A 27,422-nucleotide genomic window follows, 5' to 3' on the forward strand; every position below is an offset into this window, starting at 1 on the left:
ATTGGTAGTCCTGTGTCCAACTAAAGACTACAGGCTCCCTCTCCACATTATGCTACAAAGATTCAACCTCAAACATGATGTTGTGGAATAATGCCACTCTGGTTTAACTTTGTGGCTGTCTATTAATGGATATACTGAAGGATATTTTTTAACAACTTGGGTCTTATTCTTGTTGTTTTGTGTATAATTTCTGTCCACAAAATTAACATTGTAATCACCAAGTTAATTGCTGAGATCTGGGAACACATCCATACGTTAAAGGTTCAGTGGATCAGTATGCAAAAGTCAGATGAACAGACGTAAACAAACCCCCAGAGTGAGTGAGTCAACACAAAGACAAAACAAAGGTGACAAGTTAAAAGATTACACAAATTATTGGCCATGTCTAGTACTGGCAGCCATGCAGGACACACTGATGTGGCCTTGATCTGGATTAAATACTTTTTATAATTATTCTGAAGTAGTGAATGCAAAGTCTACATCTGTGACAAACACCCATTGTATTTCATTAATGTGGGCCCTGCAGTAATGTGTGTGTGTGTGTGTGTGTGTGTGTGTGTGTGTGTTTCAGACCGTGGAAAGGGCAGGCAGAGACAGGCCATTTTAGGAGAACACCCATCATCCTACAGTGAGAACGGCTATGGTAAGACTAAAACACACACATACACACACACTTTTAGAATTAAAGTGGTAACTGAATCAGCTGCCTTACACAATGCTGCTACTTCAGCTACAGTTCCCATACCTCAGAGGTGAAACTTAACACTCTTCACACACAGGCACACATTCACCCTGGTTAGGTGTAGATTGCCAGTCATGTGTAATGGTCAGAGGTGCACCAGAAAGTATACCTTCACATGCATGGAAACAGATCTCTGCCAATTACAACTGTCTTGAATTTAAGCTGTCTCACTACACACATGCACACGCACACACTATGGCTGGTGATAGTCACCGGAATACCACATATCTGTTATAGTGCGACATTAAATGCCCCTACCACACTTTTTATGTGTTGGATTCTCTTCAAGGCTATCATAATGCAATACTTACATACCATATGTACATTTAAAGAGTTATGTGTGGCTGTAGTCATTCCTTCTCTCTTAAAGACAGAGTAAATTGTCCTGGAGAGAGGCTATTGATATTCGAATGCAGCAGCAAAACAAACCCACCCAACCCTTCAGTGCTCCTTCAGAAGCTCTGCCCCCCAAACTCAAGGACGTGTAGATGGCAGAAGCAAGTGTGTCTCCTTTTTCATAGCTGAGGCAAAACAAATGTCATATAAAAGCTCATCAAAGAAATGACATGCACGCAAACACTGCATCCACAACATAATGGAGCAAAAGCTAGCAGTTAGTGGTTTAGATTGTTTTTACAGAACTACAGGAACTGAAGACAGGCCTGTAGATTTGTAGTTTAGCTAACAAGGAAGGTAAATCCACCTTGCATAGCATTTCAAATTATGCATCAATCCCACTGTGCTCGCAAACTTTTGTTTTCAGGTCTTCATGTCTATAAAATTAGATTAGCTGCAGCGAAGCTAACATGCAGAGCAGACAAGATGGTTTCCCAGAGCTAGCACAGTAGCTGCACAGTAATACTCACAACTCTGCAACAAACATTACACCAAGACAAACAGGAAAAAACAATACTCCCCTACGAACTCCGTCACAGCCTTTCTTTAAATCTATATTTCTCTGTTTCCTCTTAAACTGTTTATCTGCCATTACTCTGTCTCTGCTCTGTAGCACTAGCATGCACCAGAGTTTCTGACTTTCTCACTCCCACTGTCCCCTTTATACTATCCCATTTTCCTGCACGCAAACACCATGATTGGCTGGAATTGTCTGCACTAATCCACTCCAATTTTAAAAGTGCATTTGATTATAATTGCTTACCTTACCGGGCTGCACAGTGGCCTCACAGCAAGAAGGTTCTGGGTTTGAGCCCTGGATGGATGCATGCTTACCTTACCTTTAAAGGCAGTGAAGTGATCTCTTCCTAGGGGGACCACATTGTAAGAAATAGGGGACAAAATCCATTGTCTTTGTTTTGTTACATTCTTCAGCTGAAGATAAACTGATAACATCAACATCATAAAATAATACTTTCAGCATTAAAATCAGTGGATGTGGTGTCAGTTTTAGTGATTAATGTACATGTTTCTTACTGGATTGTTACTTGTGCAATGAATGATAAACAATGTAACCTTAAACTGAATGGATATAATTGCAAGGTTTCATGTATTGGTGTGTACTAGAGGCTGACATTTTTCGGGAATCCCGTGGGTCACAAAATTCCTGTGGGATTCCCATGGGAATCAACTTCACTACTCATCACGTGATTGGATGGGATGAGAATAAAAGTCAATAGTCAAGTCAAGTCAAATTTTATTTATATAGCGCCAATTCACAACAGAAGTTATCTCGAGACGCTGTACATATAGAGTAGGTCTAGACCGTACTCTTTATCTTAGAAGATTTACAGAGAAAAACCCAACAGATCCCACCATGAGCAAGCACTAGGCGACTGTGGCAAGGAAAAACTTCCTTTTAAGAGGCAGAAACCTCGAGCAGAACCGGACTCAAGGTGGGCGGCCATCTGCCTCGACCGGTTGGGTTTAGACAGAAAGAGAGGGGGGTGGGGGAATGGGGTAGGAGAAAGACAACATTGCACATACACAGACTAAGTCAAAGTGTAAATAGTAGTAGTAATAATAGTAATAATAATAATAATAGTAATAATTATTATTACAGCTAAAGGAATAATAATGACAAACGATGGTACATTAATAGCACTAACACTATCAATAACACTAGTAAATGTTTTAATTATTGTTGCATCATGGGTTGAGCTGGATCATGGGAGCAGCAGGAGACTCTCCAGCTCTGGAGGCAGAACCCTGCAGTGAGAGACAGTAGAAGAGAGAGAGAGAGAAGCACAGCCTGGGCAGTAATGTGCTTGAGGGAAGAACACACAGTTAAAGTGATGCAGTGATATTAAGACAGTTAATAATAATCTCGTCGGCAGGACATCATGGACAACATTTACTAACTATTAATCTTAACTGATGCATTGAGACTGACCCAACCCGCCAAGGAAAAAATGGTATCCTGAAATAGGAACCAGAATAATGTGCTAGTTAAAAGTTAAGGCATAAAGATGAGTTTTTAGTTTGGATTTAAAGGCCTCAACTGAGTCAGCCTGTCTAATATCACTAGGGAGGTTGTTCCAGAGGAAGGGGGCCCGATAGGAGAAGGCCCTGCAGCCTGCTGACTTCTTTTTGACTCTAGGGACAGACAGCAGCCCTGCACTCTGAGAACGCAGAGCACGCGAGGGAATATAAGGGTTAAGAAGATCAGACAGGTATGAGGGGGCTAGCCCATTTAGAATTTTATAAGTCATTAAGAGAACTTTAAAGTCTGATCTAACATGAATAGGGAGCCAGTGAAGGGAGGCTAGAACTGGGGTAATATGGTCAAACCTTCTCAATTTGGTCAGCATTCTAGCTGCAGCATTCTGAACCATTTGCAGACTTTTAGTGCTAGTACGCGGTAGTCCTGAAAGCAAAACATTACAATAATCCAGTCTAGAGGAAACAAAGGCATGGACTAGAATTTCAGCGTCTGCCATGGAGAGAAAAGACCGAATCCTAGCTATATTGCGTAGGTGAAAAAAGGCGGTCTTTGTAATGTCTTTAATATGCTGATCAAAGGAAAGAGTACGATCAAGTGTGACACCCAGATTTTTGGCTGTTGTACTTTGAGAGATAACACAGCTGTCAAGGGATATAGTTACATGATCGAACTGGTGTCTATATCGTGCTGGGCCAATAACCAGCATTTCTGTTTTGTCTGAATTAAGAAGCAGGAAGTTTTGAGACATCCAGCTTTTAACAGATGACAAGCAGATCTCTAATTCCCTAATTTGAGAGGCATTATCAGCCTTTATAGGCACATATAGCTGGGTATCATCAGCATAACAGTGAAAATTAATTCCATGACTCCGAATAATTTGGCCAAGAGGAGAAATATATAGAGAGAAAAGCAGGGGGCCAAGAACAGAACCCTGGGGTACTCCATATTTCACATCAGAGAAGGCTGATATGGTGTTATTACAAGAGACACACTGAGTTCTGTCAGATAAGTAAGATTTTAACCAGCTGAGGGCCACGCCAGAGATTCCAAATCTATTTTCCAATCGGTCCATGAGTATACGGTGATCTACAGTATCAAAGGCTGCACTAAGATCAAGTAATATGAGCATAGAGGTGGAATCTGAATCTAGAGAGAGTAGCAGATCATTTACTACTTTAGCAAGTGCTGTTTCAGTAGAGTGAAAGGCCCTAAAAGCAGACTGATACGGTTCAAATAGATTATTATCAGCTAAATGAGCTGAAAGCTGCTGATACACCACTTTTTCTAGTATTTTAGAGAAGAATGGGAGATTTGAGACAGGCCGATAGTTACCTAAAGACCCAGGATCAAGGTGTGGTTTCTTAAGTAAAGGTTTAACCACAGCTGTTTTAAAGCTAGAAGGAACAGTGCCAGTCGTCAACGATAGATTCACAATATTCAGCACTGCAGGGCCCAAGACTGGCCAGAGATCTTTGGAAAGTTTACCCGGTAAAGGGTCAAAAAGGCAAGTGGTGGGTTTAGAAGCTAGTACTATCTTAGATAATGAATCAAGACATATAATGTCAAAATTCATCAGAGCAGAAACTCTCTGAGACTCAATATGATGGACAGCCGGTTCTGCAGCAGATGCTGGAGAAACTGAACTGATTTTTAATCTAATCTCATCAATTTTACTGCAGAAAAAATTCTGAAACTCACAGGCAGTAAAGGGCGAGCAGCTAGGAGGCGGCTGCTTTTTAGTGAGTTTAGCTACAGTGTCAAAAAGAAATCTAGGATTATGTTTATTGCTATTGATTAAATTTGAAAAATATGCTGCTCTGGCAGTAGACAGTGCACGCTTATATTCCAGAACACCCTGGTGCCACTGGAGATACAGAGCTTCTGATTTGGATTTGCGCCATTTGCGCTCTAATTTCCGACAGGCCTGCTTCAGAGCATGTGTGTCGTCTGTGAACCAGGGAGTGGACCTCTTTGGCTGTTTAATTTTAGTGGTGAGAGGTGCAACTGAATCAAGGCGACTAGACAAGGTTGTATTCAAGTCCCTGGTACAGTTATCAACAGAACCAATTGCTGTCGTAAAAGGGGCCAGGACCTCTGGTAGTTGTTCACTAAGAACAGTTAAAGTTGCGGGACCTATGTGTCTGGTGGAAGATATATTAGAGACAATTTTAGGGGGACAGACTAGAGTTGCATCAAATTTGATAAGAAAATGATCGGAGATAACCGATGTGACAGGAGAGATGGTCAGATTAGACACCTCAATCCCACGGGAAAGAATCAGGTCTAGAGTGTTACCACCACAGTGAGTGGGTTCATGTACAGACTGTGTGAACCCGAAAGTATCAATAAGTGCCAAAAAAGCTATATTTAAAGGATCAGAGGCCTTATTTAGGTGAATGTTAAAGTCACCCATAATTAGGATATCATCACTATATGTGACAAGACATGATAAAAAATTTCCAAATTCATCTAAAAACTGTGAGTAGGGGCCAGGTGGCCTGTAAAGTACCACAAGGTTGAGTGGTTGCAATCTATTTCCCTGGTCATGGGGATCGGAAGCTACTGGAGAAGGTTTCAATACTACAGCCTCGAAGGAGTTAAAAGTGACATTAAGAGCTGAGGTTAGACCAAAGAAAGACTTATAAATTAAAGCGACGCCCCCACCTTTTTTCGTAGCCCGAGCAACATGTGCGTTGGCATACTCAGGTGGGGAAGCTTCATTTAAAGGCAGGAACATATCTGGTTTAAGCCATGTTTCACATAGACCAACCATATCCAGATTATGTTCAAGAATCAAGTCATTTATCAATAATGCCTTGGTAGAAAGTGATCTAATATTTATGAAGCCAAATTTGAGGATCATATTGAGCCTGGAGCTGCTGGTAGCAGCCTGGTGTGGCAAGGTACCTATAGATGAAGTATTAATAGGAATGAGGCATCTAGTGTTTCTGTTAGGAAATTTAAGTGGCCTTTTATTCAGTACATTATGGGACCTAGCACTGTCACCAGTGGCAGGAGTGGTGTTTTGTACATGGTGGTTTAGAAACTTAGGAAACTTGTGGATAGTATGGTGGGGAATGGAGACAGTCTCAATGCAGTAGATCAGGCTATCAGTCTGAGCATCTAAAGTCTGCAAATTATCCTGGTTAGATTCATCATCTAAGCTATCTAAGCTCGTGGACTCCAAAACCGCACCACCTAAAGACCTAGCAGGTTCTCTACTCACCTGCGACCTGCCGATCACTAGTGTCTTACTGTAGGAGCGGGTGGGAGTGGGAATAATTCACAGTAGTGAAATGAATGCTATTTTATTGTGTGGGCGAAGACGCAAGGTGCAGCCAAACAATAATCAGGGTTGCCAACTCTCACGCTTTCACTCTGAATCTCATGCTCTGATGCTGCTCAAACAGTTCTCACACCAAAAATCAGATGAACCAGCAATTGTATTTTGATTGGTTATCTACCGTGTGGATAGACAGCTACTCAAGCTTAGGAAGAGCCAGTGACAGTACAATAGCAGGAGTTGCTGCATGACTTGCAAAAACTTAACATTAACGTTAGGCAGCCAGGACCCCAGACGGTGTTCAAGCAAACCAGTCACACTCCCATCTAATCTGGAAGAAGGAAAGTGACTATGACAGATATCCATTATGGATTGATTAATTGACGAACCCAGGGCTTACAAACTAACATTATATAATATTTGTATGAATAAATGCTCTGTAAGTTACAGAGTAAGTTTAAAATTGCTTAAGCTATGTAAACAGCTAGCTAGCTTACATTAGCTGTTTAATGTCAGGTGCACAGCAGAGAGAAGAATGAAATCATGTTGCAACATGCTGCAATGGTACTCGGTTTTTCTATGCAATTTAGCTAGCCATTAAGTATGTTTTCAACAATGACTTATAAACTTGTTATTCCAGATGACAAGTTTATTGAGATACTTTAAGGATGCAAAAGAGAGAGAAAGAGATGAGGGACCGGCATTAGCAAACAATTCAGAGGAACACAGGGACAGAGGCAGCAGGAATGAGAATGAGGGCTTGTAATTTGTTGTGATTTGTACGTAATATGTATGTCAATGTCTATGCTTGTGTTCAATGAGCTAATTAAATATCTATATCTCTTCCTCACAGGCCAGAGAGTGTGTGAATGGAACTTTGTGCCCTTTATTGGGTCAGTGTTTGTCTAATATTGTGACATTGTGAATATTTGCCCAATTGGAAGTCCTGGGGTGGCGTAGTCAGGCTATATTCTTAACTCTTAGACCTCAGGTCCTGCTCCCAACAAGTGTTAGCACCAGCATACTTTTTGCGCATACAGATCTCACTCCAGCCAGGTACCCAAAGTTGGTAACCCTGCAATAATAGAGTCAGAGGATTCAGAAGAAGACAGCCTTACAGAACTGACAGACTGTGCCCAAAACACACAACAAGGGGACGGGAGTGATTCTTTTGGGATTGGGATGGGATGGGGTTTTTTTTTTCTAATTTGATTTGGGATTGGGACGGGATGGGGTTTTTTTTTTCTAATTTGATTTGGGATTGGGACGGGATGGGATTATGTTTGTGGGAATGGGATGGGACGGGAGTGAAAATCCACTCCCGTGTCACCCTCTAGTGTGTACACAGGTGAATGGTCACTAGGGGGCGAGCTTGGACTCTGAAACTGGAGAAAAGAATTTAATATAATCCAGTTAATTTATGATCTGTAGTTGGATAGAAAGCAAACAATTAACATCCTAACTCTTTCTTGGAGTCATTCATTTCTGTCTCCTTCACTGAAGTTTTTTTCAACTGTTTTATAATTCAGTATTCAGTAATATATTAGATGAGAGTTACCAAAACAAAGTTTTAGTGCTTAGGTTATGATGGGGGTTCCTGGTAAAAAGATTTCTTGGAAATACTGGATACCTTCCTGAAGATCAGGCAGCCACATCTAACAATAACAACAGACACAGGCAGTATTGTTTTCATTACATAAATTTCATTAAACTTTATTGAACTGTGCTGAAAATCTCAGCTCCTGCTTTCTCTGCCTCTTCAGGTCCACCTTGCCCACTGCTGCCTCTGCCTGGTAACAGCAGGTATAAGCTCACCTCAGTGGATGTACCAGACATGGTGTCCTACCCTCTGCCCCAGTCATCCTCCTCATACTCTGGCCACGCCCCTAGTTCTGTTGCCATGGTGAGTGGCCTCCATCCATCTAAGATGAACTGCACCCGCATCTTTAACCTCTTCTGCCTTTACGGCAACATTGAGAAGGTAGGTGTGTGTGTATTTTTTAAGTGGGCCTTTGATTTTCAGAGTCAGCCTAGAATTGGTACTTCAAACTGACGAGTTGACCCAAGGATGTTGGGTCATCACTGGCACAATAATTGTCCTGTCCTGTCATGTTATGTGTTTGTGGTTCATTGGTTCATGCTTTTTCTTATCTATAGACATTTTGTTTTTATACACTGATATTATTACTGATATCTTTCATTAAATACACCTTACCTTCAAAGAGGAGAAATAAATGATTAACTCCCCTGCTCAGTGTGTGTCAGTTAAGCCACCGCACACTAAACTCTCTTGTATCAGCTTATGCGTCTTGTGTTTTACCTGTAAATGTTATTGTCTTTGCTGATCACTGATAATGTGAAAACACTGGATTTCCACACAGTCAGGGAAATAAAAATTGTGTGGTCATAGCTCAGTTATAAAATCCTAGTGCACCACAGATCATCTCTGGGCTGCTGACAGCACTGTCAGCTGAACTGGATGGCAGAGGAGGAACTTCTACCAAGTCTAGTTTAGCTGACTTCACTGACTTCATGGAGCTAAGAGCATCAGAGGCATACTACCCCCCTATTACTATTACTAGTCTCTGTTTCCAGCGGTTACTTTTGTGGTTTAGTCATTTTGAGACTCTGGGTCTGGGACTGACATGAGTGACTCTCACCCCGCTGAGTGTCCATAGTCCAATCCTCCCTATACTATCATCAGAAGAATTTATAAAACTATACCATCCCATCCAACCTTTCAGTACAATGTGGTTAGAAATGCTGAACTGCTCCATAGATTATGGTCAACTCATACAACCTTAACACAGCTCTGATTATTTCTACCTAAATTCTGTAGAATGTGCAAATTACCACCTCATTTCATTGATAAATACAAATTAAAAATATTCTCATCATCTTAACTTCAGATCACCTTCTTACTTAAAACTAAGACTGTGGATTCCATCCACATTACTTACAATGTAAGAACATCAGAAAACGCTCCCTTAATAGCCGGTATGAAGAAATGATTACAGCAAGTAAAACCTGTTTTATTCTTTATATGGGCAGTTGATGTGGTTTGTTTAGAGACAGATTTGTGGATATATCCTTAATGAAATGATTACAAATGTCTTTGTCTTTCTTAGCGTTACATCTGGTAACAAAGGTGTACTTGATAATAATGTATGTTGCTTTTAACTAGAAGAATGTGTGTGTGTGTGTGTGTGTGTGTGTGTGTGCGTGCGTGTGTAGGTGAAGTTTATGAAGAGTGTTCCTGGTACAGCGCTGGTTGAGATGGGAGATGAGTATGCTGTGGACAGAGCTATTACACACCTCAACAGCATCAAGGTGTTTGGCAAGAGACTCAATGTCTGGTGAGAAGTAGATCAATACACACACGGACACACACACAGACATTATTTTATTATTTCTTTCACAGTGTGTGCTGTTATGATGGCACAGTATGCAAATGTTAGTCGAATGTAATATTGCTATAGAGCCAAAATATATCACATCTATTTAAAGAGTTAAAAATAGAGAGGGTACTGATTATCTGTCAAACTGTAAGGGCCAGCTCACAGAAACCACCACAAGTCTAAGATATACTTAGAGAACCTGTAGTTTGTATAGGTCTCATGATTATTTTTCAATTAAATATTTTGTATTTGAAAAATATTATTAAAAGACATGAGAAAGAAAATAACATCAGAGCAATCAAATCATTGATGTACAGTGATGCAAACTCCTACTGCCTACTACAAAGCTGGGGAATTTTGGAAATACTCTAAGTTGGAAACTTTATTTTACAATTGATACTGAATAAATGAATAGAAACAGGTTAGATGAACAGATGAACTCTCCATCAGCTACAAAATCAAACTCTCACTCATTTTCATTGATCTAATGGCCTGTCTTCAAGGACTCATAAAAAGGGGTCGTATTGTTACACTGATACTAGTGAAAGTGACAGTGGATTTTCTGTGAATTCCTGTTGTCTCAGATGAAAGTTTATAAAACTAAGCAGAATGAAATGGTCACTGCAGAGACAGGTGTTGGTGGTGTTCCTCAGCTCTCCATCAATGTGGCTCTTGACTAAATTAATCAACCTCCTCTTGATGCCTTTGAAAATTTAAATAAGACGATAACCAAGCTGTTCTGCAAACTCTGGCATCCAGGGAAGATGTATTTGCAGGACGATGGCATAGCTAAGCAGCAAAACCTGTAATAGTCAAGCGGGAGAAGCACTGATGCTAATGCAGCGCTGCTATTTATAACGGTCACAGTCTTAGGGGCGGGGTTATGTTGAGTGGTGGCTCCAGTGCGTCATCAAGCAACAGAGTTTACGGTCTTTACATATGTTTTAAGGAACTATTTTCTAATATAAATAATAGTGAGCCCAGTAATCTTATCCAAACTGACTTGACTGGATGTAGTCTGTGGGCCCAGATGCAGTAGTGTGGCTTCAGTAGTCCTGTTGTAGTGAGCAGGATTCTAGAAATTATCTGTGCATGTGATGGAGGAATGCACAGTGCAGTTTGCAAGTTCAACTTTGCATTAAATCTGGTTGTCTTAACCAAGATTATGCTGCAAGATTTTTTTTCAACTACATTTAAGCTCCCTGTTATAGGCTAACCTGCAGTTTTGCTAATTTTCATTTTTTTCCAGTTAATTCCCATGGAAAGTTTCCAACTTTGAAAATTCACGGAATTTTGCAACCCTACTCATTGGTCACATGTACATTTGTAGCAGGGAGTTTGGACTTTGGAGCCTTTTGTTGGAATGCTTTTGTAAATGAATCCCCTGGTCATGTCTTCTCGGTAGCACTCTACAGTTCACAGTCTCTACATTGAATAGTGCTGCTTTGGATGTAGAGTGATGACATAACTGCATATTAACCCAATTTGTGACATGTTGTCTTTACTGCAAAGCAGGAGTAAAGTGTTTTGTGTTGTGTTGTGTGCAGTGTGTCTAAGCAGCATGCAGTGATCCCCAGTCAGGTGTTTGAGTTAGAGGATGGCAGCAGCAGCTACAAGGACTTTGCCATGACCAGGAACAATCGCTTCAGCAGTGCCGGACAGGCCTCAAAAAATATCATCCAGCCTCCATCTGCTGTGTTGCACTACTACAACGTTCCTCCATGCATATCACAGGACCATTTACTGAGGGTATGGTACTTTTGTCTGATAAATGTCCTTCTGTGTAGTTTTAGCATAAAATACAATGAAAGTTTATCAGAAATATTTCAGACAGGTGGAGACCCACCTCCAGATCAGACTAGATTGTAGTTTTACTTTAAAACTTGCCTAATGCAGCTTTATACATAAATTGGCTGTGTTGTGTGATGTGTGTTTTTTTTTTTTTTTTGCAGCTGTGTACAGAGCATGATGTACCTGGCTTTGTCAAATTCAAGATGTTTGATGCCAAACGTGAGTAGAACTTTAATGTTTGACTTTTTATTGGGGTGTTGAAGTTTAAGTTCAAGTTTCTGCTTATTGTAGATTCTTTTACTTCCCAGTGTGAACTGAGGGATTTAAAAGTGATTTTGTGAATGACATATTACTACCTCCCCTTGCTCCCGGTGTGTCTTTGTTTCAGCCTCTTCTAAGACCATCTCTGGCTTGTTGGAGTTTGACAATAAGACAGAGGCTGTAGAGGTTCTTACTGTTCTCAACCATTACCAGATCAGGATACCCAGTAAGTCTGCCTGTCCAACAAGCATTCTATATTAAATGTCCACTCTGATTATATTTACATCTGGAAGTAAAATCTAAGTATGTACTGTATGTCCAATATACAATTTAAAAAGCATTTTGTCATTCTTTTTCCATAATCCTGACTGACACATCTTACGTACTTGTATTTTTGGTCCCAGAAACAAGCAATTTCTTTTCACATGAAAGACATCATGGTACATGACACAATACAATATGTACAATAATCCAGCTAACTGACTGTTGTTTAATGTTTCTCTTTTTGTGTTTCTTGAGAACCACCCATCCAAAAAACAGTCAACACTGCGCTTACTCGGTTTCCCTGCAGTACACTCGCCAGATCCGAGGTTGATCGGATGAGTGGTTGTCGAGAAAATGACAGGACAGACAGACAGAGATTTTTCAATTTATTAGTAGGATGAAGCCCATGAAACATTTTAAAAATCAGAGCTATAATAAGTTATACTTGACTATGATCATCATTAAATATATTAGAGCAACACTGCGTCAAGAGGGTGAAATGAATTTGTGATATAGATGTGTAAATAACATGTTACTGATACATCCTTGCATATTCATTGATAAGGTGGCTAATGTGTGAGTGTTTGTCTTGTTTCAGATGGATCCAACCCTTACACCCTGAAACTGTGTTTCTCCACCTCGTCTCATTTATAAAAAGCTGCAGAGCACAAAAAGAGGCTGCTTAACCTGGTGATGGCTGACCTCTGACCAGAGAGAGGGACATGACAATGAGACACAGACAAGTGAATGAGAGACAAAAGAAATGTGAAAGAAGAAGAGAATGAGAGAGAGGTGATCTTTAAAGGCGAAAAAGAAGATGGAGCAAGAAGTGTTAACGAGAGAGAAGACACTGTCAGTCTCCAAACCAAACATCAAATGCACACCCATCATCCCACCATCCAGTCACAACTCAAAAGTTGACTACTGACTAATAACTGTCTGAAATACTCCAATAATGTCTTTATATTGTCATGTTGGATGTCTGGAGGACACTGCTCATGTGTTTGTCCCAGAGGTCTTCACTGCATGGTAAACTTCAAGTGTGGACCTAGAAAGACAGACATACAGAGGCCAACTCTGAGGAATGTACTCTACAAACCTGAGTCCACTTCGGTGTTGGTCAGACATTTCTAAAATCATGATCTGTGCACATGACAGATACTGACTGAGATCATATTTTAATGTTTAAAAAATGTATAAATATAGTGTGTTGCTTTGAAAATCATTGAACATATATAGTAAATATGGATAGAATTTGAACACAAGTTCTCATTTAGGGTTCATTAGAACTACATGAACTTATCTGCCTTGGCAGCAGCAAGGCCTAAGGACAGAGGTGTTTGGTCAAACACTTTGGCCCAGTGTGAGATGTCTGAACTACTGACCAGTGGTTAAGTTTGCTGTGGATATTTGTGGTTTTCAGAGGAAGACATTGTGGTTTTGGTGACCCTCTGACTTGACTCTTCTCATCCCACCAGCATTAGGTCAGAATTTATAGCCAGTATTTTCATCTGTGACATGGTATTTAGAAAGCAAAGGGCAGAATTTACATGAAATTTTACATTAATATCCTTGTTCTGTATTTGAGCCCCATCTTCTGCTTTACCACCATCACCAAACTCATACAAAAGAAATAGCAAACTGTAATGGACAAATTGCCATGACATTTGCTGGGCGCAGACAATAACTTCTTTGCATTTTGGACACTTACTGCCATCTTTAGGCCAAAATATCAATTTTGCATAAAAGATATCTGATAATACAACTGGCAGATTGATGAAAGTCAGTTCATCAATGTGCCATGTCATAGTCATGGAAAAATGATGGACAATGGGTACATTTCCAGCCGCTGGTGAGGCTCTAAGAATAGCAAAGTTTTTTAAGTTATTGTTCTGTCTTTCACATTGTTAGGTGTATTAAAATTACAGCCTAACAGTATTTTAGACTTAAACGTCTCTACATTTTATTGGCAGCACAAAAGAGACTGATGTCATGTCACAGTTAATACACTGAGAAGATGGAGCTAATTAAATGAATGATTCTACGTGGAGTTTGCATGTTCTTTCCATACTTGCTTGGGTTTCTTCTCACAGATCAAAACATGCAGGTTAGGCTAACTGGCAACTTTAAATTGCCTGTATAGGTGTGAATGTGAGCATGAATGTTCATCTTTCTCTATGTCAGCCCTGTAATTGACTGGCAACCTGTCCAGGGTGTACCCTGCTTCTTGCTCAGTGTCAGCTGGGATGAGCTCCTCCTGCAGCCCCCGAAAATAAGCTCTTATGGCAAATGGATAGGTGGATAGAGCTTACATTAAAGTGTCAAACAGTGTATTATATATGGCAGGATTTCCTGGCTTTACTGTGATCTTACGTATATACCGTACACAATCTTAATTCTCACATGGCTCCGGTGTAATATTACAGGGACTGCCGATGAGTCTGCGTTATTTCTGTGGATGTGTTTTGTGCATTAGTGAGAGTAAAAAATAGAATATTCCTAACGATAGCCACACCAAACACATTGGTGACGTGGCACTGACTTTATGGCCCTTACTTTACTAGCTGATTGGTGGAAGGTAAATGATTTGGTGGACTGGAGTAGAGTTACAACAGTGTAATAAACTGGAACAGTCTGAGCACTACTGCTTGTTTGATCCTTTGACTGATGATATTGGATCTAATGCATCAACCTGTCATCATTCAAGTCTTAATACACCCACTAAAGTAACATTAGTCACCAGTGAAGACACAAATATTTCTACCAAGTGGCACTTTTCCAAGAAATTTAAGGGCCCATCTGTGAGTCCATGTTGCAACCTAACACAAGACAGTTCAGCCCAGTTAACAATGAGTCCAATCCGATTATACATATGCACTGCTTTGTAGAATTGAATGCACAACTACTGTAAGACCAGTACGCCAAAGTAGAACCAGAAAAATAGGTTAATCTTACATTCAAACTCTGCAATTACATAATATTGTAGGATATTTTGCTTTGCCATATTAATCAGCATATTAATTTTTATTGTAATTTTTTATTTTTATAATCTAATGTCAATAGAAGATTTTTTTCTGTAGATTTTACATGAAATATATTGGAGGTCCTGTATAGGAGAGGTGGAGGCCCTTTTACTTTGTCCAGTCACAGAGTGGTTGTTCAGACACACAGGGCTTCTTTGAGGCCAGTTCTTTGGTGAAGTTCAGTAACAAAATACACATTGTATCTCAGAACATGCAGATTTCACTGCTCCACACCTTTCTTTTAGTACACCAGGATCCATCATATTTGTGAATTAAGACATGCCTTTTGTACATAATAGGCTATGTAAATAAGGAAAAGGTGCAAAGAGTTTTGACAGATGAATCCCACTTAGCCTGCAGTTAAATTATTGCTCCTCTAGATGTTGTGCAACCTCATAAAACGAAAGCTGAGAGGTTTGTATTTCTCTTTCAAACACTTGAATCTTACTGTATTTCAAAGGAGGTATTATTTATTCTATTTAAAAAGTTTTTTTTGTCTTTAATAAATGAGGGGATTTAATAAATGAGGGCTGTTGTCACTCTGAAGCTGATGTGAGGTTTCAATCACAGAACTGACAGTATGAGACAGATCCACAGGTATCTCATGATTTTAGGCTGTAAAGGTTTAATTTTGTTAATAGTCTATAATCACACACACACAAAAAAACATTTAGAGAAATGCATAGAACTATATTGTGCCATTCATTTAAGAATCTCTGTGGTTGTAACTTACATGTAAATGTTCAAACTGAATAAATTTAAGTCTGTGGCTGTAAGGTCAGCTACAGTCAACTCAACTCAGCTGTCTCCCAGTTTTCTTCATTTACATGGTTTATTCACAACATTATACATCCATGATTCACATAAACAGGCTGTTTATTCATTTTTTTTTTTTTATCACATTTGAACTCACTGGAATTTTTCGACACAAAAAAGATAATACACGACTGTAGCTTTAAGTAAACATTGATGACATACCATTTATTAGTTCTACAGTTACAGCTCTACTGACAAAAATGCACATTAGATGCACGCATATACTGTATATAAAATACATACATAACAAATAAAATATATTTTTTATACAGTCTATGGATGCACAGTAAATTGAGGAGGCGAAGATGTCAGGAAGACGAAACTCGGGGCGCAAATTTTTTCGGTCTGCGTCGGCGCGATTTCTCCCGCTAAACCCATATGACAGCGTCTTCTTTCCTGATTGGCGGTTTTGAAATACACCGCCTGAGCTCATTGGTCAGTTTTGAACCGCTGCAACACTGCGGTCAATTCAAAAGAGTGTGTGAGCATTCCAGCGGCAGTCTGCGCACAGAGAGAATATACAGCAACGAGTCAGGCGCAGCCAGGTAATTAATATATTTTAGTTAATATATTTATTTAAGTCGAGATAGGAGCTGGACGATTTATGAGGTTAGTTAAAGACGTGGACCTTAAAGTTTCTGGACAGAAAGTGGTTCGGCTACCGTTAGAGAATAAACAGAAGGTAGGCTCGGCGATTTAGCATTAGCTAAGCTAACGTTGGTGACACTACTTTGCTCGTTTAGCAGGAAGAAAACGTTAAAAAGCTAACGGTTACCAGTTTATGCCACGGTCGTCTTAGCACCAACATTAGTTAACAGTTAACGAACAGCTAATGCCACAAAACACCGAAAAAGTATAACTTACAAATAGCATCGGGCAACGTAACTCCAACGGTAATGTGTCTGCAGTTTGAATCACCGACTTCGTGTCTGTAGGGTAAAAGTCTATGATGTGCCGAATTCAAGTGGTCGATTATGTGATTATGAGTTACGTTAGCCGCTCACAGCCTTGTTAATTCTTTGGCCACACTTTACACTGGAAGTAAAATAATCACCCCAACCTAATGTCACCACCTTACATGATAAGTAATACGAATTCAAACCTGAGTTTGAATTGATTGCATAATCAAACGCGACTGTGAAGTAAAGGTATTGTAGAAGTCATATCATTGGTTACTGAATTATAACCGCAAGTATTTTTTTCTCTCAGGCAGTAATGGAAGACTACTTGAAAATAGAGAAAATTGGAGAAGGTAAGTCTAAGCGTTTCCTTGACTTCATCTAAAACTATTCATAGTGCTATAAAAGTTATGTTGGTGAAATTATTATCTAAAGTTTGGGCCTTATGGAAGTGAAGTTACATTGACAAATTGTTCTTAGTATCCATCCATAGGTACTTTAATCACCAGTATTATGACTATAAAGTTTCTTCAGTGCCAGTTTGGCTGTGTTTCATACAGTCACAATTACACTGGTAAATGCTCTTGCAGGTACCTATGGAGTGGTGTATAAGGGCAGGCACAAGGCCACAGGGCAGGTTGTGGCCATGAAGAAGATCCGCCTGGAGAGTGAAGAGGAGGGGGTTCCCAGCACCGCTGTTAGAGAGGTTTCTTTGCTTCAAGAGCTCAAGCATCCCAATGTTGTTCGGTATGCTCAATTTGTGTGGAGTAGAGGGTGGGTCACAGAGTGGGGTTGTCTGTAAATTCTGTCAGGTTATAGAAAAAATGAAACACTTTAGTGGACGTACTTTGATGTGGACGTGTGCACTGTTTGTTTACACTGCAGCAGCTGTTTGCCGTGTCCAGGTTCACTGTTCTTTATTAATACTGCACTGATTCTGAAGACTTTTATCCCTATCAACTATTTAAACCCCAAAACACTACTTGGGTTCAAAAGTAACAGAGTCATCTCCCTTTACACATAAGCATACATTATGCAAACGTTTGGTTTTACCTCTGCTGTTTCATTCAGAGTGTACTTACTAAATTACATTTGTTAGATCATAACAGATGACAGAAATAATTGTTGACTAATTCACCAATCAAAAAATAATCAACGGATTAGTCGACTACCAAAATAATCTTTAGTTGCAGTCCCTTTTTTAATCTCTGCATCTCTACAAAAATGCCACCAAGTTACTTAGTTACTTTCAAATCACAAGAAATCCTCACCATGTAGCACTGTGTATTGCTATCTGGTAAAATAACCGTGCATAAAATGCTAATTTTGTGAATCCTATAAATATCAGATTTTGTTGATACTATGTCAACAAGGTGCTGACTCCACTCTTACTACACCATCATCTTGCACAGGATGTATGGTGTGGGGTGGCTGAATTGACACAGCATGTGCAGGAGAATGAATGATGCTTTTCTCTTATTTGTAGATAAGCTGTAATGAAGAGAGGTAATAATGTTAAGTGTGTATAAAAACAAAAAAAATATAGATAAAGCATGCATCTATATTACATACTGATGTGTATGGAATTATGCTGTTCATGTGACAGACTAATTTACTCTTTTTTTCCCTAAACCATGTATGAAATAAGCCAGTACTTGCTAAGCCTGTGTTTGTTTGTTTGTGTGTGTTTGTGTATATCCCAGACTCCTAGATGTCCTGATGCAGGAGTCTCGTCTTTACCTCATCTTCGAGTTCCTGTCCATGGACCTGAAGAAGTACCTGGACTCTATCCCCTCTGGCCAGTACATGGACCCTATGCTGGTCAAGGTAACTATGTTTTTGTGATTAATTAACTATCTCTGCAGTTCATCTGTGGGGTGTCAGGGCTCAAGGGCTCAAGGGCTCATTTTTGGAGACATTGCCACACAGCCTCAGCAGTCAGCTGAGCAAAGCAGCAGTGAACCTCGAGTTGATGACAGTTATGAATCAGGCAGCTGGATTCAAACTGGAACAAGGTTCTGCAATAGAGGGCCCTGATGGCTGAAGGCTCTGCCTCTCATTCTACTCTTCAAACCTCCGAAGCCTGCATTCTGGGAGCACAGAGGTCTAGTGGGATAATGGGGCACTATAAGCTGTTTATGATAGGATGGTGTCTGACTGTTAAGGACTTTGTAGGTGAGGAGCCAATGTAGAGAAACTAACACAGGAAAGATATGCTCTCTTTTTCTAGTTCCTGTCATGAAAGGGGTGCTCAGGTTTAAAACAGTTTGGGAACCACTGCTCCTCAAACAGATTGATGTGCAGTTTTTCTTGTGTCCATTCATAGTTTCACAAGTCTAAACACGTCCACCTCCATGTTCATTCTCCTCCCTCATTTAGAGCTACCTTTACCAGATCCTGGAGGGCATTTATTTCTGTCACTGTCGTCGAGTCCTCCACCGGGACCTGAAACCCCAGAACCTCCTGATTGACAACAAGGGAGTTATCAAACTGGCAGACTTTGGCCTTGCTCGGGCTTTTGGGGTTCCTGTCAGGGTCTACACCCACGAGGTGAGAATTCATTTACACACTACTGGGATTCATGGGCTAAAACTGCACAGACACAAGTAGATGTATAAGGGGGTATTTGATTAACAACAAACAGAATGCCTCTAAAATTACACTCACGACCCTGGTGTGTGTTCTCAGGTTGTAACTCTTTGGTACCGGGCTCCAGAGGTCCTCCTGGGATCACCACGATATTCAACCCCTGTTGACGTTTGGAGCACTGGAACCATCTTTGCTGAACTTGCCACCAAGAAGCCTCTGTTCCATGGAGACTCAGAGATAGACCAGCTCTTCAGAATCTTCAGGTAGGCACACCAGACGACATCTGTTAAGTAAAGCCCTTGTCACCTGTTCAACTCCAAGTGTGACTTAATAGATGTAAAGTAGTACTGTTATTAAATGGTTGCTGAAGTCAACAGTAAGTTATTCATCATGTTGCAATGTAGCAGGGCTCCAGACTGTGACCATTTAGTCGCATTTTTGACACAGTGCAACTACATTTTACAACTGGGAGCACCAATGCAACTCGCAGATATGCCCAAAACCCCCTTCTAGGGTCAGGTCCAGTGTTTCCTATACATTGCTTTATTTGTGGCATCCTATTGACTGCCACATTGATTTTCTATTGTATCATTTACTTGCACTGCTTTTCTGTCCGGGACGTAGTACTACACACGAAGCGGCTGCGGTGAACCAGGTGAATTTAAGATAGCTCAAGTTAACAACTATGCTTGTTACTCCAGGCGCAATAAAAAGTAAAGGCCAGTTAGTCCTTTATCAACAAGTATTTGAAAATCAGTATTTTCAACAGTTGTCTGCAGTCTCCTGGCATGCTTAACACAATGACAGCGTAGTGGTTAAGCCACCAGCAAATTGTTATGAAGAAGCTAAAAGGAAAGCTGTCTGTATGTTGTCTGATTATCTTAGTTTGCAACAAATCTTAAAATTTGGCAAATTCCTTCCCCCCATCCTGACTTCACCCTGACTTTGGGGGGATGAGCAAATCACAGTTCAAATTCCTTCACTATATTTCACTAAGGAGCACCAGAGCTACTAGTGGAAAAAGCCTGGTGTTGTCACACTGTTTCCATGCCTGCTACAATATTTACAACCACCACATTCATTTCTGTTTGAGTGATGCTGCTGTTGCAAGCAGAGCTGGTAGTTAGGCTGCTATATTTTATCATTACATGGATATTTAGGTTGGTGTAGTGGAGCATCATTAGGTCTTTTGGGTGAATGTGTCTTGCAGTGTGACCAGACGGATCACTTTTAAATACACCATGCTAACAAACTCTCAAGCAGCACCTGTGGGATTCTGGGTGTTTTATCACTTCCAGAAACATCATTATTTCTAAAATTTTCATATTCCTTTGAGTTTTTCCACTATCTTAAAGAACCGTGAGGATGTAATAAATTAAAAAATGACAAGGTTTAAAACACAGTTCACAGGCAAAACGCAATATTCTCATTGTCATGTGATGTTTGAGATGAATGTAATGAATGACCAAATGTCCAACCATCATCCCAGTGTTTATAATAATGGCACCCATTGGGTTTCTTGCTTATTTTGTGAATGATAGGGTACACAGATTTGTTACAGCGTTTGTCATAGACAGTCAGCGCTACCCTAGGTAAAAGTTCCTGAAGTATTAGAGAGTACTGTCCCTGGAGCAGGTACCTTTTTATACCTGAAACCATTGTACAGGAATTCAATTTGGTCCCTGATTCATCTGGGCAAAACACAGATTTAGTTCCTCAGGCTCTTGGTCCTCTCAGACTATTCCTGCAGTGGAAATGCCCTGTATTTGTCTTTGCCTGTAGGACCCTCTTTGAATACTTCTGTCTCTTCTTTCTAGGACTCTGGGAACCCCAAACAATGATGTGTGGCCTGATGTAGAGAGTCTACCTGACTACAAAAACACATTCCCTAAATGGAAGTCTGGAAACCTGTCATCAATGGTGAAAAACCTGGATAAGAATGGCCTGGACCTACTGGCGGTAAGGGTTACAGCTGAACTATGATGGCTATTCTGACTAATGTTATGAGTTAAATTGCAATTACTTGTTCTATCATAACCCTCTGGCCTGAACTGCTTGTCAGTGTCATAACAAATATCCTAACCTAATTACAATCATCATGTATCTACATGACAAAAATCTGGTAATGATGCACATCCTTGTTGCCATCCCAGGTTTCCTCTCTTTAAACCAGTCAGTCAGATAAAAGTTAGAGTACAGATAAAGTTAGTTTATCTTTAGTGGGAAATACAGAATTTACCTTCCATTTGATAAGATTTGACACAATTCTGACACTCTGAAATTGCAGAAATTGCAAACTGCTGCTAAGTCATGTCTGACTATGTAAAAGTTTACTCAAAGGAGTACTCCACCAATGTGGTATTGCATTTGTGTAAAGTTATAGGACTTCATTTGAGGTAAGAGTTTTTTTGGGGAATGTGGAATTAGTTTTGTGAAGCACTTTTCCCCCCAAGAGAACACCTAACCTACCTTACAGCTCATGTAGATCATGTGAGCTATCAAGGAGGTTGGAATTAAACAGCTGCCAGACATAGTCAGTCATAGTCATGCATTTAGAGGCTTCAAGCTCTTATTGAGTCCTCCAGGCTGTCCTCACTGTGAAATGGGTTGCTATTGCGTAATGCTACTGCACATAAAACTCTCTCCTTCATTGTTTTGTCTCTCTGCTGTAGAAAATGTTGATCTACAATCCTCCCAAGAGGATCTCAGCACGGGAGGCTATGACTCACCCATACTTTGATGACTTGGATAAATCTACCTTGCCTGCTGCCAGCATGAACAAAATCTGAAACTGATACTGACTTTACAAATCTATTCATACCCATTGTGAATTATCATTCTGTAAATACTTGTGTGTGAAAATTGTAGACCTTTAGTAAAGTTTTGTCTTTCAGCAATGTCTTTTCAATAAAACTGCACTTTCTGTGATTCACAAAACTTTAAGCTTAAAGCTATCATTCATATTTTTTAGTTGAAATGTCAGAATTTCTAAAATGGTGAATGGCTTAACAGTGTATGACAAGTTGGAGCATTTGGGTTTTTAATGATCCAGGACCACCTAATGATCAGGTCATGGTACCACTGTTGTGTGGATCTATTCAGCCTTGGTCCTGGGATCAGAAAATCCAAGCCCTACAAATATTGGGTGATTTGAGAACTTTAGAGGAAAAATGTCTCTGAAACTGCTGATAACAGACAAAATTCCCTCTTAAATGTGGTGCACACGTATATAGGACTACAAAATGGACAACCTATACAACTCAAAATTGTGCTTAACTTCAGTTTTTGGTCTGAAGAAATGAACCGCTGACAAAATGTGCATCACTACACAGATGTGGAAAGTGTAGAAAGACCCATTGCCAACCATTTTCCCAGTTGCCACAATTATAAGACACAGCTGTAAAAGTGTTGTCAGGGACATCCAACTGCAAGCACAAGCAATTATTACACTCTATTTCAAATTTTCAAATATCAAAGTTTAATATTTGTAAAACTCCATTGCAGTGTGTGTGTGCATAACAACACACTGCAAAAGCCAATCTTATTGGCATATGTACAACTTCCTTTGGAATGAATGGATAATGTCTTGGAATGTGAACCACACTAATGCATCCATCACTGTAAAGCTGCTGCCTGGACCTGTGTGCCACGAGGGCATGTCTGACAAACACTTGGAGATGTTCCTCTGTTTGTATAGGCTTTTGGATACAGAACAAACAGAAGGGTAGTTCTTCATTAAACTGGAAGACAGCTTGAGTTGCTTTGCATATAGAGCTTGTTGTGAGCTGTGGTTGAGTCATGCAGTGTTAAAGATGATGGGGAAGACTTGGCATCCTTGAGTACAGGCAGACAACAACACTACAATTTGTTACAAAGTCTCTATCTTTCTATCTTTAAAATTATAGCTCTTGCTTATATTCAGATCATTTTCTTCGTGTTTATGGTTTCAGGTTTCTAATTTATAATGTTGTTATCCTGATACTGTAAATCTGGTTCTCTTGTCTGTTCTGGAAGAGGGATTTCTCCTCAGTTGCTCCACCAGAGATTTCTTCAATTTTTTCCCATTGAAGGGTTTTTTTTTTTTTTTTTCCATATCTGATTTAAAGGGTCTAAGGACATAGGCGATCATGCTGTACAGATTATAAACCTCCCGTGATGAATTTCTGATATTGGCCTATATAAGGGATGTGTATGTCCATACTGCCAGCTGCTCGACTCACCCTCTCCTCGGTTTCTTAAAAAAATGTCTGGAGCTCAAACACTTTGCTATCTGTGTGGCAAGTGAAAATAACAGTTTGATTCATTATGTTAGGTATCACGTCCTCCATTACAACTATAGGTACTGCATTTAAAATTATACTTAGTAGTAAGAGTACATAAGTATCAACAGAAACATGGATTAAATGGTTAAGTACTCTTGCAGAGTGATTCCTGCCTGTATATCCAGTGTTGAGGAATTTTATTGCAGTTGTTTTAGTATTTTAATGTGGTACATTGATTTGTTGAAGCACATTTTAAAGAATGTAATATCCTATTGGGTGATTTAACATGTAACTTGTAGTTGTTATTTAATAACACGGTGAACATGACACTATATCAGCAGTAAGTTGCACTACCTTGATTGTCACTGCCTGTCTACTCAGCCTTCACTATAGTTAGCACTGTCATAGTCATGTATAGCTGGACAGTGTATAACAGGGAACTGGTGTCTGTATCAGGAGCTCAGGGGAAACAGCAAACAAATGAAAAATCTTCACACATGAGAATCTCCAGAAAAGGGTGTTGTCTAGTAGTTGCATTCATTTTCCTGTACCTGCACCACCTCCTCCTGTCACTATTACCCTTTGCCAGGGATACAATGTGTGATGTTTGAGTACAAGAATCAGCCACAACAGTAAAACTGATTACTGCTTTTAATTTTGTTCCTGATAGTGTATGTTTTCATCTGGCCTGATTTTCAGCTGGATTAATCACACAAAGGTTTGCATGTACCTGTGCTAACCCATTATATTGAAGGGCTTCTAGTTGCTGATTCAGTGCTTCGAGAGCGCCGACCTCACAGTTATTTCACAACTGAGTCTCCCAAGGAGACCAATCACATACCATCCTCCAGTCGAAAGTTGAGGATTCATAAAAAGGGTGTGTTAGTATAAATGACATGACATCCTGTGGCAGGGTGCTTCTCCTCTCTATCTGGCAAATCAAAAAACTGGCAAATTGCTGAATGATTCAGAGTGCTGCATGAGAAGAGTTGTACAGAATCAGTCCACCCCCCCACCCCAGCCCTAAAGAACCATTTCATTATAAATACCACTGACACCTTTAGGGTGAAAAACTCCAAGACAATATCTTCATCCTCCTCATCTGCATCTGAGCTGAGAACAAGTAAGTCCTACTTCAGGGTGACACATTATTCCACTGTGTGGTTTTTTAACCTGCTACATACTGGTGGTTATTGTGTGGAGGCCTCACAATGATGGGGACCCATATTATTATATGATGATGCAATGGTGAGAATATATGCACTGAGATTCATTTGTAGATGTCTTCTATATTGTCCTTCTTGTTTTTCCTTTTACTATCTGATTTGGGTAGATGTAAAAGTACAATTACACAGTATAAACATACAGTGTGTTGGACTAGCGCAATATTGCCAGTACTCAAAGATATTTTGTAGTAGTTTACACAGTGGTGGAAGAAGTACCCAAATCTTTTTTTAGTTAGGTACAAGTACAAGTATGATCAAGTGTCTAAGTATTCAGGTGGAGGTACTGGTTGGCTAGCCAGAAGTTATTTTTATACAGATTATTGTCCGTTAATCATTCACATGTGATGTGACATTTTATTTTGTTTTGTTTTGTTCTATTTTCTACCCTTTTGGGGTGTGATGGGGTTTCCTTTAAACACCTCTCCTGTCCTCACACCATCCCTCCTTTCTCTTTGCAGTGGTAAACTGGGTCCTGGGACTCACCGCAGTCCGGTTTTTATTTTGCTCGCTGATTTGTGCAGCCACCACAACCTTTGACACAAAATGCATCGTGTGATCATGATCGCACAAAACTGGAGGAAGAGTTGGAGATGACAACAACTCTCTTAAATCTAAGTGTAAGTAGGTATGGTTTAGTATGGTTTTGCAAAATTCAGTTTTTGATTAAATGGCTTTTCTGTGTGAAGTTTGCATGTTCTCCCTGTGCCTGCGTGGGTTCTCTCCAGGTAGGTTAGGTTGATTGGTGACTCTAAATCACTTGTAGGTGTGAATGGCTGTTTGTCTATATATGCCAGGGTGTAGCCTACCCTACCTCTAACACTAACATCAACGGGGACTGGCTCTAGACCCCAACGACCCTCAAGGGATAAGAGGTGTAGATGATGAATTGAGAGTCACAAGAACCTAACATCCAACTGTGATATTATACTTTAGCCATCCACAGCAGTAGGTGGTGTATATCAGCAATACATCTGAGCAATACATTTTTCCAGACATCATATGTAAAACAAATGATCAGCCTTCTATAAGTACTAGACTAAGAAGAAAGCACAAAGATTCTATGTTGATGTTCTGTATTCCCCCAGACATCCATCTGAATCCAGCACATTCCCATCACGTTTGGATTCATTTAGTGTCTCAACTGGGGAGTCATCTGTAAGCAGTGCAATATCCTAAACTGACTCTTAACTTTCATTATTCAATTTTCAATTCAATTCAGTTTTATTTATAGAGTGCCAAATCACAACAAAAGTCATCTCAAGGCACTTTTCATATAGAGCAGGTCTAGACCGTACTCTTTAAAATAGGTATTTACAGAGAGAGACGTAGCAATAAAACTAATAGCAGTATAAGTCATTTCTAATTCTAGCAGCAGGTGTTGAGTGGAGTTGTAGGAGCAGCAGGAGACTTGTCATCACAGATCAGACTCTACAGCTCCAGAGGCAGAGAGAGAGAGAGAGAGAGAGAAGCTCAGTGCATCATGGGAGATCTCCCGGCAGTCTAGGCCTATAGCAGCATAACTAAGGGATGGTTCAAGCCTGAGCCAACCCTAACTATAAGCTTTATCAAAGAGGAAACTTTTAAGCCGACTCTTAAAGGTACAGAGGGTGTCTGCCTCCTGGACCCAAACTGGGAGAAGGTTCCACAGTAGAGGAGCCTGATAACTGAAGGCTCTGCCTCTCATTCTACTCCTGGAAACTCTGGGAACCACCAGTAAACCAGCATTCTGGGAGCACAGAGTCCTAGTGGGATTGTAGGGGACTATGAGATCTTTAAGGTAAGATGGAGCCTGACCATTAAGGGCTTTGTATGTGAGGAGGAGGATTTTGAATTCTACTCTGGATTTGACTGGGAGCCAATGTAGAGAGGCTAACACAGGAGAAATATGGTCTCTTTTCCTAGTTCCTGTCAGTAATGGTGCTGCAGCATTTTGAATCAACTGCAGAGTCTAGAGTTGTTGAGGCAGCCTGATAATAATGAATTACAGTAGTCCAGCCTGGAAGTAACAAATGCATGGACTAGTTTTTCTAATGTTGGTGATATTACACAGGTGAAAGAAGGCAGTCCTAGAAGTTTGTTTTATGTGTGAGTTAAAGGACATATCCTGATCAAAGATGACTCCCAGATTCTTTACAGTGGAGCTGGGAGCCAGGGCAATGCCGTCTAATGGAACTACATCATTAGAAAATTTATTTCTGATGTGTTCAGGACCAAGTACAACGATTTCAGTTTTATCTGAGTTCAGTAATAAAAAATTGCTTGTCATCCAAGTTTTAATGTCCCTAAGACAAGCCTGGAGTTGGGCTAGCTGATTGGTTTCGTTAGGCTCCATTGACAGATAAAGCTGTGTATCATCTGCATAACAATGGAAATTTATGGAGTGTGTCCTGATAATGTTGCCCAAGGGAAGCATATACAAGGTGAAGAGGATTGAACCAAGCACTGACCCTTGTGGAACTCCTTGACTAAC

The 27,422-nt window shown here is 40.1% G+C and overlaps 2 protein-coding genes across 3 annotated transcripts in view; both read left to right on the forward strand.

The window, feature by feature from the left end:
• The window catches only part of LOC108895328 (heterogeneous nuclear ribonucleoprotein L-like), a 37,906-nt gene extending 21,949 nt beyond the window's left edge, over nt 1–15,957 (forward strand). Inside the window, exons 9-15 of the mRNA XM_051076663.1 lie at nt 572–643; nt 8,187–8,404; nt 9,658–9,779; nt 11,369–11,570; nt 11,774–11,831; nt 12,001–12,099; nt 12,736–15,957. Coding sequence (XP_050932620.1) covers nt 572–643; nt 8,187–8,404; nt 9,658–9,779; nt 11,369–11,570; nt 11,774–11,831; nt 12,001–12,099; nt 12,736–12,791 — 827 coding nt within the window. The 3' untranslated portion in view covers nt 12,792–15,957. The remainder of the gene's footprint in view (nt 1–571; nt 644–8,186; nt 8,405–9,657; nt 9,780–11,368; nt 11,571–11,773; nt 11,832–12,000; nt 12,100–12,735) is intronic.
• A 449-nt stretch (nt 15,958–16,406) lies between these two features.
• On the forward strand, nt 16,407–22,401 carry cdk1 (cyclin-dependent kinase 1). 2 transcript variants are annotated; one of them, XM_018694070.2, is made up of 8 exons: nt 16,407–16,521; nt 17,186–17,228; nt 17,466–17,622; nt 18,579–18,702; nt 19,255–19,425; nt 19,564–19,727; nt 21,282–21,423; nt 22,137–22,401. In XM_018694070.2, exons 2-8 carry the CDS (start codon nt 17,192–17,194, stop codon nt 22,251–22,253), a joined length of 912 nt encoding a protein of 303 aa, XP_018549586.1. In that variant the 5' UTR covers nt 16,407–16,521; nt 17,186–17,191; the 3' UTR covers nt 22,254–22,401. The 2 variants fall into 2 exon arrangements, with proteins under 2 accessions (XP_018549586.1, XP_018549585.2); XM_018694069.2 differs by lacking the exon at nt 16,407–16,521 and adding an exon at nt 16,548–16,658.
• The last annotated feature ends 5,021 nt before the right edge of the window (nt 22,402–27,422 follow it).

Source organism: Lates calcarifer, linkage group LG16_LG22 (assembly GCF_001640805.2).
Source record: "Lates calcarifer isolate ASB-BC8 linkage group LG16_LG22, TLL_Latcal_v3, whole genome shotgun sequence".
Taxonomy (NCBI): Eukaryota; Metazoa; Chordata; class Actinopteri; family Centropomidae; genus Lates; species Lates calcarifer.